General features: G+C 37.1%; 1 protein-coding gene across 1 annotated transcript in view; it reads right to left on the bottom strand.

Annotated features, from left to right (window-relative positions):
* Positions 1 to 1,651: 1,651 nt before the first annotated feature.
* The window catches only part of tfpia (tissue factor pathway inhibitor a), a 37,700-nt gene continuing 22,287 nt past the window's right edge, over positions 1,652 to 17,064 (bottom strand). The window contains exons 2-7 of the mRNA XM_053329266.1: positions 16,862 to 17,062; positions 7,002 to 7,178; positions 5,971 to 6,048; positions 5,468 to 5,536; positions 2,376 to 2,564; positions 1,652 to 1,857 (exon numbers count right to left, since the gene is read on the bottom strand). Coding sequence (XP_053185241.1) covers positions 1,793 to 1,857; positions 2,376 to 2,564; positions 5,468 to 5,536; positions 5,971 to 6,048; positions 7,002 to 7,178; positions 16,862 to 17,062 — 779 coding nt within the window. The 3' untranslated portion in view covers positions 1,652 to 1,792. The remainder of the gene's footprint in view (positions 1,858 to 2,375; positions 2,565 to 5,467; positions 5,537 to 5,970; positions 6,049 to 7,001; positions 7,179 to 16,861; positions 17,063 to 17,064) is intronic.

The raw sequence follows: 17,064 nt of genomic DNA, 5'->3' as shown, positions 1-17,064 counted from the left end.
CCTGCTAGTTTCTCACCTTGTCTGTCTGCTGTTTGGTGTTGGGCAGGTGGCACAAACAGCTGTGTGGTGGTTCTAAAAATTGGACAGAGAACAAAGAGAATCAACCAAAACAGCAGAAGCTGCAAGCCATAAAGGCAAAACAATAAGATAATCCCTTGTGATCCCTTTCATATTGCATTAATATAATGTCTATATTAAAATATTTACATTTTTACACAGATAACTGCTTCAGCTGTGTTTAACTATTTTTTTATTCTCCAACATGAAGATATAAATGCTGTTGCAACGCTTTTTCCACACAGGTATTTCTGTAAGTATTAGTAGGGACAAACTCAACACGAGGGGGCAGATGTACTGTATGTTGTACCGATTAGGCTATAAACAAATTTAAGTTGAACTGATTTCAATTATTTCATTTTGTGTGTGTTTATTGGCCACAGAAAGGAGTAGTGTGCTTGCTGGAATCACCTTCTGAAATAGTGACTATCTGTAGAATGAACTAAAACCTCCAAAGTTGTCCTTTGTGGTAGTTACAGCTGAAGAAAAATCAACTATGATAACTAGTAAAGGTCGCTAGACACAGTTGGGCATAGTTCAGTGACTTCAGGTATACTTGTCTCAAAATAGTAAATACTTCATTTTAAACCACTGCATCATTTCAAAGCCATAACACTGTTCTCATCAAGACGTTGACAATAGGCCTATACAACATGCAGTTAGGTTTATAAAAGACATTTTAAAAAGAAAACGAGGATCATGACATAACCAAATGTTCATTTCATTTTCTCTCCTTTAAAATCACATCAAAGGCCATCATGAGTCTTCTGTTAGCACATTCATTTAGGTGTTTTAATGTATACCAGCCTGTTTCTGTGTTATTTTACAAATTAATGTAAGAAAACAAAAGACAGGCATATGATAATTGAAATTTATTATATAAAGTCCAAATCATTACAGCCATGGTTATAAAACAAGACACTGAAGCAAATACTGTGCAGCCAAGTGCATCCAGTACTGAGCGCCTCTCTGAAAACATATTTTACACAACACTGCCCCCTTCTGTTTTATCTAACCAACACCACAAGCAGGACTGCAATAGTGATTTATGAATCTGCATATTATTGATTAAAAAAGAGGAAACATGTTTAATCTGACAAAAGTAAAGCAGTCATCGCATTATTCACATTGATTTATCCCCGTGAGGACACGGTTATCTTGATTGATGTGTTTGCTTGAGAACATATCAATATATTGTTGTCGCTGATCCTGGAATAAGGATTTTCCCGCAGTTTAATCTGCTAATGCTGTTGTTCACATTGATTAAAAATAGTGGAGTTATATCACAGCCATTGTGGAAAAAAACAAAAACATCAGTCACTGTACAGTATATGCATATAAAAGCATTCATTCTGGTATTAAAATTACAGTAAGAACTGTATATCAGTATGATCATAATGGAGCCTTGAATGTGTAAAAAAACAAAAACACAACAAATATATTCAATGACAAAAGCATAGATATACAGAGCATCAGTGTAATGAGTTGCTATATTAGATACATACAAAACAAATATGTTCTTTGTCAATGAGATAATGAAATGATAAAGATAAGTGAATAATAAAGATAATTGATGTGGTCACTACAAAGAGAGTCAGGTGCATTAGATTTAACTTTTAAACAAGTATTGTAGGACTACAAAACAAGATAGATAAGATATGAGTGAAGTAAAAAAAAAAAGACATAAATACAGGTGACTCCAAAGTAGCGAAGGCTATACTGCAGAGCCAAGTGTTCAGACAGTGCGAGACAGAATGTTGTCAATATTTTTCTTCCTTATTCGGATCTGCATCTCACCACCTGCGAGAGAAAAAAAGACAGGTCCTCCGAATTAATGGAAAAAAATGTTGATTGAAACCATCCTTTAGAACAAATCTCTATGTCTGTTAAACAGTAGCAGCAAAAGGAATAATACAAGTTAATTTCATGATTTACTTTTAAAAATCCCCAAAAATCTACATCTTCATTTACAGGTCTATATTTTTCATCTCAGGCTCAACTGGAATATCTTTGCATGATTTACATTTTTAAAAACTCCTTATTTATCTTATACCGGCCCTTTATAGAGTCCATCAGTTCAGCATCTGTCCTTTGGGACAATGCTGCCGGTTCTGGAGGATACGTAAACAAACCATGAAACAAACTATAGTAGTACGATTGCGCGACGAGCTGATATCATGTAGAAGCAAATGAAGTGTTCAATGCAGGTTGAAGCCCTGGATTTTGACTTGCAGGTAGCGTCTCTACATGTTAATCTCACATCACAAAAGCATAACGCCCCCTTTAAATAATGAATAATCTTATTGTAAATGTCATACCCTTTATGCCTTTAATGCACTTCCTAATGCAATGTCTCCGATGAGTGAAGTTGTTCTTGTTTCCTCCACAGCCGCTGTACTCAAACACCTGGCACCTCTTGGTCTTGGGGTTGTATGCAAACCTCTTCTCTGTGCCATCACAGGTTCCCCTCTCCACAGGATTGAGGCATGAATCTGCTGGCTTAAAATCTGTAAATACAGTAACAGTAACAGTAAGAGACAAAATATCTTGATTGGGACTGCAACTAACAATATTTTCACCATTATTCATTCATTTGGTCTATAAAATGTCAGAATATAGTGACAAATTTCCATCACAATTAACCCAAGTTAACATATTTATATGTCTGATAAACATTTTACAACCTTAAGATATTTACTACTATAACAAACCAGCAAATAGCATAGTGACAAAATGACAGTATAAGCCTTAACAGACACTTTGAGCAGGAAAAGCATGAAGTTTATTAATAGCATTAATGATCACTCTGTTTTATTTAAGTGTCCATTGATCCTTGAAATGATACAGTCTATCATGTGCTTGGATAACTCATTCCAGTTTGTTTACAGATTCAGGAAGTGTGTGGAAGATGTCCTAAAGCACCTCCAGAGCATTAAGAATCACTCCTGTCTCTTTTTTTTTCTCAGCATCTCTCAGCTTTTAACTCCTCTTGGCTTCATATCCTCACACATAAGCTTCAGTGTGACGTGTCTGCCGGCTCTCAGACTTACACTGAGAGATTTGAGCAAGTGAGAGTTGCTATCATGGCTTCCCACAGGGCTGTATAAGTTATCATCTGTCATGTGTTATGTAACATCCCTCGTGGGTGTACACAGAACTAGTTGTGCTATAGTGGGTTTACTGTAGTAACCATTGGGAAACATCCAATATTGACCTCATCATTACTTAATTTTAACAATAATAAAATGTGGGGAATTGATTAATTATGACAAAGATGTGAGTAAATATTGATATTAGTATTATTATTATTGACATAATAGCAACAAAGCATTGAACAGAATGACTTCATGAGACAGATGTGAAACTAATTGTACTCCAGTTGTTGTCCTCTATAACAATGTGGGTTCATGCCAATCATTGGACTGTTTCCATTTATTCATTAAATACACAACGGTGAACTTAAAACACCTGAGCCAGCTCCATTCACAAATGAAAGCTGTGAGATGTGGTTGAAAGCTATTGAATGCAAGAGAGTGGATTTTTACTTATATTACAACATCAAAAAAATAAAATAAATGTATGTAAAAATTGTAAGATGGCCTCAGTACTTAGCAGACACTGAACATCACACTGGTGGAGTATGTAGAGACAACTGTCTTAATACTTTTTTAAAAAATTAATCTTGTAAAAAATAGTTTAATTATGGTGTCCCATTACCCAAAATGCACAAGCCCACAACTCAGACTCCATCAAATACAAAACTGCATAATAGTAAAACCCTCAGAAGTAAATTATTCTATGTTATGGATGGCTGGATGTAGATAAATAGTAAGAGCGCCTGCAAAGCCAATTTCCAAACAGATGTTTTTTTTAGGATCCTGAAACCACAGCTGGTTTATTTTAGTTTTTGTAATTTACTTTATGTCCCTCTGTTTAGTCACAGGAGAGTATATCACAGCTTTTCCCAGGGTAACATGAAGCTGCACTTCTTGGTATCACCACAAGATGTCAGTGTTTGTTTTCAACGTTGTAACATCAGTTGTATAATAATACTCAGGATATATGCCAATTCTATAATAATTTCCCAGCTATTATGACTTTGAGATTCAAATGTTTCAACTGAGAGGAGTCATTACCAAATATTATGCCCTGACGTGAATAATTCATTGTTATAGTACTTCAAGAAGTTTGACTTTCAAGCCGACATTGTTTCTGAGAGATATTTTGTCACATACTGGAGTCAATCTCATAGGAGAATTACACGCACACATACACGCACAGACACACACTCACACACACACACGCTCACACACGCTCACACACACACACACACATGCACACACAGAAAACCCTGATAAGGAGGCAGAACTATTGAGGCTAACTCATCCTGAATCTTTCCTTCTCGATATTTTCTGACAAGAGTGAAATTGGATTCTTAAAATTATAACTTTTTGAAAGAGTCGAAGGAAACAGGCCAGGGTCTCTTGCTGGAGCACAGTGACCGTGATATATGCCCCTACCCCCCACACTCCTAACACACAGAAAATTAGTAAGAGGGAATATGTGACAAATGGGCTGTGAGAAGGAGACACTGATGCACTGTTTCTGCCCTTTGCCTTTCACAACAGAAGCAATTTTGCAAGCTGTCTACTGTCTATGCAGCACTGCACCTTGACATTTTTTATTACTTTTTTCTAAAGTTTTGGCAGCTCACACCGGTTTAATAAATTATCAGGATTTGCTTACTTTGAGGTTTGAGCATAATTCAGAATTCAGCAAGTACTGCCTACTCGGAGGACATGATGAGTGATTTAATTACCCCTTACAGCCGTTAATCTGTCCCTGGTGATGTCTGCTGCTCTGATTTCTGTAATGAAGCTGCACCGCACGCAATGCCTTGATGTCTGTGTTTATATGATGACAATAAAGACTTTTTTTTCTAATCTTGAAAAAAAAAGTTAATTCATTTTCCTTATTGATTAAGGTGAATGAACTAAAATCTGAACCTCAACACAGTAGACTAAACTATGATGTTGTCATTGAGACTGAAAAACAGCTGTCTTGTTGTGTTATGACAGAAAGCAAAGAAAAACGCTCATTATTTGCATTCATTTGTTAACGCTGAATCCCAATACGGCCCAAACCACTAATGTACCGACTGTACAGAGGTTACTTATAACCTAGCAAGCAACTTACTTCAGTTTTTTTTCAAATTTTTTTCCAATCTCTCTTTCAAGGGATGCTAGATTCACAAAACCCTGGGATAAGCTCAATGTTTTTTCTCAAATTGAAACATTATTCAACTCATGCGGACTCCTGCCAAACCACTCCAGGTGAATTTCCAATGATTTCACATGGAATCACATCTAATCTAAAAATATTTTTGTCTGGACACATCATACTTTCTTACCTTTTGGGTGTCTTTGATTAGTGTTATTCGGTTGCACTTGCACCTGGCGTTCGCTTATAGTCATATTCCCTGAGAAACAAACATATAATATGTCAATGGATCAGTCACTTAGAGGAATAGCTCAATATTTTGGGAAATGCTTTCTTTCTGAGACTGAGGTGAGGAAATCCTGTTTGGTAAGTACAGAACTAGAATTGGGGGACTGAATATTAACCATCCTGTTGTCTTCCCATCGACCATGCAACTTTTGTTCTGGTTCTGACTGTTTATAAAGCATAAGGTATAAATTATCACCCAATTCTGTGTTACAGCTTTTTACCAAATTTCATTCCACAGGTTTTACACACAGTTTTTGGGAGAAATTATGGTCAATGGGCTTCATTTAAATGAAATACTGTATGTCATTTTTGACACCTGTTCTCCCCCCAAGTCAAAATTGAGGACAACAGGAGGGTTTTAACAAACCACACCTGCAGTAGTGTGTCATGTGCATTCAGTCTTACCAGTTGAGATGGTTGGCTGCACAGGACTGGATTTTCTTGGTGGATGTCTTCGGTCGTCTGGTGCCCTGGTGGGTTTTCCTAATTTAACCAAAACACAAAAAGAAACCAGAAAAGTGACATTTGGAACGATGTGTCTCCACTGATATCCACATAACAATCATCCAAGGAACCACTGATTGTGATCCAGGGTTTTAAATCAGCCTATATTTAGAACAAATCTCATTAAAACTCAGTGATCAATCATAATTAAAGCAAGATTAATTTCATTAGTATTAGGCTAGACAGGTTGTTGGTCTCCATAACATGTACTAATGAAACAAGACAGAGTTATCTATGTGTCATCCATAGAAAATAAAAAAAATTACACTGGCCTTTCCAATTGATTTTCAGTACAACATGGGCTGTTGGTGGAATTGGTCACAGTTGAGTAACTTGCTTGTTATTTTCTTTGACAATTTCAATATCTAAATGACTTTTAAGTCATGCCTAAGTTGAGCATAATTGAGTGTGCTTTGGTCACTTTGGAACGATTTAAATGCTAAATCAAGGTGGAGTGTGATTTCATGGTCAGCTAAAATTCATCAGAAAGTTAATTTTCTGAGGTAGGACTATTTTGATTATGCTGCCACTCTGAAATGAGTTTTCATTTGTTGTGCAGAGACTGTGATCTGCTGTGCCTCGGCTGACTGTGAACCCAGAAGTTTATAAATTATACTTGCATACTGCTTTGAGGTAAAAGCAGAAAAAATATAATTTTATTTCTAATTGAAGAGATTAGAAAGACAAGGTAAAAATGTCTGTTTGCACAATTAAAGGCTGAGAATTAATCAGTGTGCTCAGGTCCCCTTTGTTCTCCTGAAGTCTGACTTCTTAAAGTCTTTTTTTTAAAGATACAGTCCATTTCCACCAAATCACAACATGCTTTCCAGATTGTGTATTTGTGGTTTGTAGTAAAACCTAACAATGCCACTTGACAGCTTGGGTGTTGGCCAGTATTTACTGTCAGAGGACAAAAGTTCAACCTGGCCTACCTGGGTTCTGACATTTCTCCTGGCACCCCGCCATGGTCCTGAAATTGTTGGCATTGCCAAAGCAACCGCCGTAAAAGAAATGCATGCACTGTTGACTTGCGGTGTCGAAGAAGTAGCGAGACATCAGCCCTCGACAGGGACCGGGAGCCTCAGGTAGATGACATGGGTTCTTGTGATCTAGGAAAGGAAGAAGGAGAGAGAAACACTGTGTAAGAAATTAAGAAAAACACAATATCAAGGAATTGAATTACCATGTTGCAGAAGTGAATAAAATAATAAAGTAAATAGTGAATAAGTGAAATGGCCTTGTTTCTATCTTGTCATCAATTTGTATGATAGTTCATAGTTTAGTTCAATATTTATTTTGTGGTCTGAAAGAAAGAAAGAGTCAGGCAGTGGTGCCTAACTGGCCTTTTCATTGTGCATTATACAATATCATCCTCACTTTTTTGCATCAACTACTTTTCAATTTATTGTCATTTTTGTTTTGAAGTCAAAGCTCCATTGGCTCTGAAATCGACTCTCCTTGAGAAAGTGGAATGAAAACAAATTGAAAGAGCACAAGTCGTACTTCACTGGCTGGATTGAATTTTCCGGGTGTTTTTTTTTGCTGTGAAAGCATTTAAACTGTACTGATTGATGAATTGCTTTTTAAAGTGTAAAATATCTCGCTACAAAACCAGTGATACGTTTCACTTTAGGAATTTAAATCTAATGCAAAGCCGTGAGCAGTGAATGACAAACAAAACACACTGAAACCAAAACCAAAGCAAGCAGGTAGAAGTGTAGAAACACAGTAGTGGAAACCCAGGGAGGGAAGGTTTAACTGCTCATAGCCTGTGTACAATTCAAGAAGCATTAAATGAACTGCAGGCCATGACCCACTTTGCAATCACTGGCCACTTGGTCACAGCCAGCCCACTTCCTCTCTCCCCAGCGGTACAGTGACATTTCCACTCTAGGTTTTAGAAACACTCCCAATCGCCCACTACAAGCTGAACAGTACTTTGTTTCCAGCAAGAGTTTTCTTATGTTCCCTGGTTCCCACTAAACCATTTCACTTCCTCTGCCATGTCTTCTTTCTCTGTTCTTTATCTCTTGTCATATATCTCTTCTACCTCTTCCCTCTGTTTCACTTCCTAGCGCAGGATGCATACATTACCATCCTCTAGTCGAGGAGTATTGATTTTATTGCCTTATAGCTCTGTGCTTCAATTTAATGTTCACCTAAATTCTGGATTTTCTGTATATATGTATATATCTATATATATAGATATATACGTATACATCGTCATATACATTGTCATACATATTGTCATATACACAACATATACATTGTCATAAAGGTTTTATTTCTAGTCTACTTTTCCTTGATGGTAATTCTGATCTATTTTTCATTCCAACCTTTATTCCTTTTTTTCATTTTTCATTTTTTATTCCTGAACACTCGTCTGTAACTTTCAGTGTTATCGGTTTCTTCTGCAGTGAGGAGCACTCAACAGTAAAGACTGTGGAGTTGTGGAGGATTGTCTGAAGCCTGTTGTGTATTTGACAAGCAATCACAAAACAATAAAAAAAAGTTTACAGGCTAGTGACAGGCTCATGCTTGATTTGAGTCAGTAACACATTCACAAACATGGTGTGAAACGCTGGTGGACTGGCCCGGATTCCAGCTGACTTTATTGGCATTGTCAACCAAGACAGGTGCAAGCCGACAAGCCACGGCTGACTAATCACCACTTGTGAACAACATAGTATAGAGCCGGCATCCATTCGTGGTTGATAGTCCACCACACAGATGGATAATGATTTCAGACTTTGGACTTTTTAGTAATTTAAATATCTGTGGTGTGCAATAAAATAACAAGGCTGGAAGGTGACTCCATCCGTCATTGCACATGTATGTGCCGCATCTTCACATCTAAAATGACAATGATGAGATATTTTCATCCAAAGATTGTTGAGGCCGTGAAATAAGTTGACATCTTAAGCCTCTCTGACCCCGTTGGTGGATCAGTTTCCAAAAATATCAAACCAATATGTCAGATTGAATTTGGGGGGAAAGTGCCAAAAGATATTAAGAATGTTTCCATTTGTTGGATTGGTGCAGCCATAAAAAAACATGGGAGTCTAGGATTTAAAACATCATTTCACATCAAACAGCTTTAATAAAGAGCTGGAGCAACATGGTGCACATTATGATACTGGCAGACAAAGTGGAGTGATTTTAGTAACTTTAAAGCTGCTTAAGGGGGAAATAAAATATGAAACATGGATTTAAATACATTTAAATATGAATAAAGGGCACTACATTGTCAGTTAACACATGCAGTGGTAATATATAATCTGAAAAGGAGCCTAATAAAGGCCTGATTTTGCAACACAGACCAAGTCTTGAGGCTAAAAGGCCAAAAACAAACAAAGACGTAGAAACCTTAACTCTTGTATAGTTTGGTGCTACATCACAAATCTAGTAACTACAACTATTTCAATCACGTAATGGAAATAGAAGTATGTTATGGTTGATTTATTTTTTATCAGCAAGGTAAATGCCCTGCAGGGATAAACAGCAGGTTTTTTATTTGTTTGTTTTATTTAAGGGTCCCCGCTCCATCTCTCTATCAGTTTGGGGGTCCTTGACTTGGAAAACGTTGAAGACCCCTGGTCTAGTATCCACATTAATGTTTAAGGATTAGTTCAACATTTGGGGAAAAACATTTGCCTTCTTGCATGATGAGAAAATTCATACCACTGACTGTAAGGTGAATGTGACCCTGGAGCTAGCGGCCAGTTAGCTTAGCTTAGCACAATGACTGGAAACAGAGGGAAACGATTAGCCTGGTCTATCTTCTAATACACATTAGGAGCTAGTGATGACTGCTCCTGGCCAAGACACAGTTGGCCACATTAACCAGAAATAACTCATTTTTACACTTCAGTTTGTTTTTTTGGATCAAACAAACATGATTCAAAGTGTTAATGAGGGATTTTTTCACCTTTGAACAGACTCAAGTTTCCCCACAATTTCCAGCTAATAGTGTGATTAACTGGTTACGAAGCAAAGAAAACACCAAATAAATCACACTTGTTAGAAGCTTAATTAGAATTTGTTGAGACTTTGGACTTTTGACCTCTGAAAACTTGGACAACAACTACAAACTGTGTCTGGTTTATGTTTATCTGTGAAGTCTTTGAATAACCACACTCGACAGAAGGGTGAAAGTGATTAAAATGCTCTTGCTGTAACATTTAAATACATGTTAGGAGGTGACTTTGGCTTAAAAGCACATGGATAGAGACGTGTCAAAGGGTGGTGTATGGCACTCTCTCTCTCTCTCTCTCTCTCTAGCAATACAGTGATGAATAATTCAGAAACACAATTCTCTATTAAAGCTGTGAAGGTGGAAAAGGTGATTTGTGTTTTGAGGGGAATTATCGGTCAGCTCTTTTTTCAAGCACTGGGTGTGAATCATACGGTCCGCAGAGTTTTGGATGCCCTCCAAAGAGAACCTCAATATTTCAGCAAAGCAGACTTCAACATTTATGACAGGCTCAGATGATTTTTAAGAAGAAGTCTGAGTTGTTTAGGACCAAAAAAACATTTTCATGTTTGTTTTTATTTCATTTTGGGCTTCCTTTGAGTGGCATAACCAGGGTAGTTTTTTTTAGGACAGTGTATTGAAAATTAATAATGGCACCATGCTGATCCAGGCTGGAGCTGTGCTATCATAGTTTATTTTCTCTTTGCATGCTTGCTATCACTCCTCCTCACTTGCTCAACAGTTCCCTCACTCCTTATGCTCTCCCTTCACATTCCTTTGATATATTTGAACATACTCTGAAAGGAAAGGTCTTTGTTTTTCTTTTCTAAAAGTGCTGAGACTGTCTTGGTCAAGCCTCCTGTGAGAAAAGGTAAAGGCAACTGAAGCCTGATGGGAAATAAATCGAAGCCAAATACAGGAGTAAAAATAACTGTGACCACTGGATGGAGACAAACATAATCCAATCACACAGAAAAACACTGGTTTTAACAACATTTATGACCTACCCATATTCCAGGAAAAATAAGCATTTTTAAATCATTATTATTGTTCTGATTACTTTATTATGCATGTTGTAAAGTGCTGAATAAATCAAGTTTGTCAGACTGAAGCACAAAGGGTTAAAGGTCAATGTTTGCAATCTTGGCTCTGTAGGGAGGTAAACATGAGTGCACCCGTTATCTTGGCAGAGACTGCTACAATACAAGGGCTGGAATTACTTTCAAGATTATGTGATTTAAGCAAAGCAGACTTTCACATTATTCCAGTTCAGGCTTCTTTAACATTCACACCCAGTTCTGCCACCTCCAGCAACATCATATTATTTGTGCTGTTAGCTGTTGTGCTCCCTTTTTTCCTTTACTTACTTTTTTCTACTTATCTGTGATTTGAGTCAAAGCCGTGAGCCAAAAAACTGCAACTGTCACAGACAAAAACAATGTTTGTGTCTCTGACCTCTTCAGACAGAGCTGTAGAGGAACAGCGGACCACAGGGACACTTTGTGACACCATGGTTATGACTCATTAGGGTTTCAGTATTACATCAGTGCTACAGAGCCTTCGTTATGCTGTAGAGGTAAAAAGAAAAAAAAAAGTACCCCAGAGAGACAGGAAACCAGAACATTTGTCAGAGTGGTTTGTGACCTTTACAAGAAAATTCTTGTAAATCTGGGCATGAACGTATCATCTTGTGTAAGAAACAAGGAAATGCATGACTAATGGGTAGGTTGAATAATTCAAATTAGCGTGTGTTCAGTTTCTGTAGTGTGTAATGTTTGTAGGGATTAAAATGTCACTGATTAAATATTACCAGCCCTGCTGCACAAGATGCACAACATAACATGCATGTCTTGAGATCTGCTTTCTGTAAATTAGACGTGCCGTGCCTGAAGCTGTTACTGTACATAAAACCAGTCATGGAAACCTAGCCTCCTCCTCTTATAAGTGTCAGCCATAGAGTTAATAAGTTAATGTATGTATTTATATGAAGAAAGGTTCAAATATTGTAATAATTTAGAAGAAACGGCATACTGTAAGGCAATAACGAGAACAAATATATGTGTTAAAGAGCATACTCAGAGTATTCATGAAGGGTGTTGATCAGTGTAAATGAAAAGGCTTGCTCTTAATTTAGGTTAACATTAAATTTATAAATGCACTTATACATTTAATAATATTTAACTAGCCAGCTAACACTGACTTTACTGCAGCTCAAGGCCATCTTATTTTCTCATTAATGGCTTAATTTGTTTGCATCATGACAGTCATGTTTGTTGTTTTAAAAGAAAGCTGAGTCCCCATTTCTTACTAAATATGACTTGCACAGTATTTACATCTTTGTGGTTGTACTGTTTTGGTAATTAGTATATACAAAAATCATCTTGCTTTATATTTACAGGAAATTATACAATTCTGACACGTTCACACAAACAACTCTGAGTGTCCACTGCCAATTCAACGCCACAAATGAGAGATTTTTGAGGGTTTTCTTTGTTTTCCAAGGTCTTCTTGTGTGTCTAAATGTTTATTAAGTGTTAACTTAGAAATGAAGCGTTTTCCAATGTGCATGCCAACAATTTGTGTTAATGGTACCCTGTGTGTGGAGTCTGCTTGTAAAAAGACAACAACAAATAAATAAATGTTAATGTTATGTTGAAGTGTTTTTTGTGTGTTTATCCTTGAGCTCTCACAAACACAATGGGTTGCATTTCCTTTCACATAAAACATTTAAAAAGTGATATATCAAATCAAGCATTGCTTACATCTATGTTTGCTTACTAATAGTCTTCCTCTCTACCTTTGTGGGCTAATTGCTACATCTCTGCACGCTGATCAGGGGAATGTCATAAAAAAACAATGGCAGGAATATGTGCTGTCCTTGTGCTCACATCTCTGTCTGATGTACTAAAGTACTAAAAACTCCACAGGTAAACACACTAGATTGTCAAAGCCTACTCAGGTATTTATGCGTGGTACTGAATTTAGACACAACCCATTTTTTTTCAGTTATTATTTTGACTAACCATTAACCCAAGGTCGCCCCCCCCCAGCCCGGCAAATATGGACACACTCATGCAACTCTGACTTTTATTTGGATAAAAAACAACCACAATGAGCCAGTAATGATGTGCTGTGCAAGGCTCTTTCTTGTTCAAGCAATGAAATGAAATGAATATAGCCATGAAAACTGCCCTTTAAATGCCATGGTACAAATGTATTACTTTTATAGCTCTGTTTTATGCAGTGTAATTTTCTTTATGATCAAAAAGATACAAGCGTCTTAGAGACTTTTCATTTAATGACACCTTTGCATCAACTGGAGGTAGCATATCCACACCATTTTTATTTTTTTTACAGTGCAGATGTGTGTGCGTGTAGAGGGACATAAAATAAAGGCATCTACTGTATTTGGCAGTGCCAGTAGGATGCAAATTTAACTGTGATTTTTCTTGTCTGACTGGGTAATGCCTCCCATGGCATGCAATAAGAAGGTGAAGGTTATTCTTTATCGCAGCAAGAAAGCACTTTGCCACACTAAAGAATAACAAGCCATCTAAATACGTTGATAAATGTGTTATGACTTTGCATGCAAGGCCATATTTAATGTAAATCAGAGAATATTGGAGGCGTACTGTTTGCCAGCTGAAGATGACAGATACCATTATATCCTGTACATCCTCTTGTGGTCGGTAGAAAAAAATGTTTGTCATCAAAGGGCTTTTACCATTCCCCAGTTTTCTTTTGTGGACTTGCAATGGTTTTTCACACCACACACACACACACACACACACACACACACACACACACACACACACACACACACACACACACACACACACACACACACACACACACACACACACACACACACACACACACACACACACACACACACACACACACACACACACACCTCAGCACTGTTCCACTCAGCTGAAGTGCTTTTGAACCCAGCCAGTACTGAACACCTAATCTTACAGTGGATAAATTCAACTGCCAGATGTGAAAGGTGTAATTGTGGCAACTTTGATTGCTTTTCAAGAGCAGCAGTTCTATGATATATTACTGACTTCCCACTCAACAAAAGCTAAGTGCAGTGCGGTGGGTAGTGACACAATGTACTGTCAAGACTGCACTTAGTAGGTATCATCATGCTCCCACTGTTAACTGATCAGGGAAGATGCAGCAAAGTTCAATCAGGATTCTGTGACTGTTGATATTTTAGTCCATCAGGCAGCAGTGGCTTGTGACCGAAGGGTTGCTAGTTCAATCCCCAGGCGGGGAATGTGAAAAACAGAGCCTGCCCCTACCTCATCACCACCACCGAGTTGCCTAACCCTAACCCTAACCGCTCCAGTGGCTGGCAGATCAGACTGTGGTTGTACTGGGCAGTATGAATGTGGAAGTATGAATGTGTAACTGTGTGAATGTGATGAGGGCTTTATTGGAAATTGGACTATTGCTTTTGGTGAAATTACCTTGAATAAATAAAGGTTTTATCTTTTATTCACACACGCCCACATTTGACCCCTCTACACAGAGTTATTTATGAAAGAAGGATTCTTTTTGTCCAGTGACCTTATATTCTTATAAAACATCCCATTAAAATTGTCAGTACAAAATAGGGTCTAGTATGGTAATTTAGCTTTTTTTTGGTATGTATCCGTTTACCTAGTCACACCACACCACAGATTAACATTCAATGTGTAGTCACTCAACATGCTTGAACTTGAGGTACTCAGCTGTGGTTTTGAATGTAAGGAAACCTACAGCGATGATGATGGTCGAGGAAATTTTTCCATTAGACAAAACAAAAATATCTTTGATAGCTGCTTTGCGCCTAAGTAACACAAATGAGCATTTTTGATGAACAAAATTTAAAAACACAACAACAACACATTAAATTATAACTGATAAATATGATAAATGTCTCTTCCAATTGTATTATCTAGGCCCAGCATGTTTTAGGGTGAAAATAAACTAAAACCCTGTTATAAATATCTCAGTGTTTTCATGTCTATTTTGAACTCCACACTTACCTGGGAGCACATCCATAGTTATTTTTCCCACCCACTGAGAATCCAGTGGGAAAAGTATTTTCAGCTACATTTCTCATTTCACTCTAATTGTACTGAAAAAACACCCCAAAAAAATCAAGATCTTTTCTAGTGAATCATAGTTTAAGGCACATTATTTTCTGTATGGAGGAAGCAGGAAACAGACTCAGACACATACATACTGACACACACACACACGCACACACAATTAGAGATGCAAAACACACTGTATGGAACTATCGATGTACTATGTAATTTATACGTATCTCAAATGATTCATTCGAGGTACGCGTCCCTCCTGCCTGCTTGATATTTATTGCTATGTTTGCGCACTTGGTTGAGGCAGTTACCTCCCAGTGATAACTCTTATCTAATCTAGCTGTATAATAAAATATTATATTGCCTGTAATTATGTTTTTAACATTTACTAACAGGTGTCAAAATATGTTGATGCACACAGATTCCTGGTAACATGAAATTGTGCTTTTGGTACATTTTGTTAAGTGATACCACAACATTTGCTCACAATAATGTTTTGTCATATACAGCAACATCCACTGTCTAGACGCTCCTCCAGGCCTATTTAATATAATCAAATAGGATAATGCCTTTGTCCTGCATCTTATTGGATTTGAGGGGATTTACATGAGACATTTGCAAAACTCATTGGTAAATCCTATTGCATAATATCTTGATTGCAAAAGTGAAACATATGATATATATTTGATAATGATAATACGTCTCCAAGTATGTTTTGGGTGCTGTCACACCCTCAAATGTTATCTATAATCTTTGTGATATATCATTCGTGTAGTCATCAAATACAGTAGTAGCCAGCTTTGATTATAGAGAAACTCTAGATGTAAAAATATTTTCCTTTCAACTCTGGAGCTGATAAAAGCCGTTTGTGACAGGTGTCATTTCAGCTGGATAAAGCAAAGGTAGCAACAAAGTCAAGGACCCATTATTACAAGAATTGCCTTAGATTTTAATTGTCGTAGCTGCCAATATAATCTTAATTTGTGCTGTACTTAAATTCAGAAATGCATAGCAACAGTAACTGTGCAAGTCACTTTACAGTGAGTGATAAGGTTATTTTCACAATTAAGCAGGACAGATGGTTATTAATGCTGGCCTTTGCCTCTTTCATATTTTACAATATAACTGTTTCCTCATAGCTGCACATGTCCAGCATCTGTTGTCAGGTGTTTCACTCTTTGTCATTCTGGCAAATTAAAGAATATTCAAAATCCATTTTCAGTCTGAGTTGTTGACTTCTTTGACATGACAGTTGGGAAATCCAATTGTTCAGAGTTTGAACTCTCTCTTATTAGTTATTAACAATTAATTCAATTTCAATTTCTTATCAATTTATTCTGTGTAACCTATAAATAATACAGTACTGACTGCCTCTTAATTCTCTCCATTAATCAGATGCCTCCAGCATAACGGTTCAAAATTAATGTGCTGGCGATGTTCCATTTTAACGCCACACCAACAAAATGACTTTCTAATAGAATTTTATGCCCAAGGTGGCAATAAAATCTAATATGAAACAGTCCTTGAAAACAAAACTGATCATTTCCTAACAATATAACAATGCAAAGTTACAATGCATCTCTGTCCTGTATACTGTGATAATGAAAAACAATCCTTTTGTAACTTTATATCAGTAACACTGGTATATCTCTAGTTAAATCTTTTCACCAAATATCAGAGATGTTAATGTAGACTAAAGTATTAGCAAAAGAGTTTGACTCACCTGAGACAACACACATCTCCTCGCATTCTTCCAAGGTCCCGAAATTGTTGGCATTTCCCCCACAGCCTCCATACTCAAACCCCTCACAGTGTCCGGTGTCAACATTGAAAAAGAACCTGTCCTTAATGGCCTTGCAAGGCCCTTGATCATCCTTCAGGGCGCACAGCTCATTGAAGATGAAGAGCTCGGGTTTCCTTCCATCT

The sequence above is a fragment of the Scomber japonicus genome, chromosome 11 (assembly GCF_027409825.1).
Source record: "Scomber japonicus isolate fScoJap1 chromosome 11, fScoJap1.pri, whole genome shotgun sequence".
In the NCBI taxonomy this organism is placed as follows: Eukaryota; Metazoa; Chordata; class Actinopteri; order Scombriformes; family Scombridae; genus Scomber; species Scomber japonicus.
This window is presented reverse-complemented; position numbering and strand designations above follow the sequence as displayed.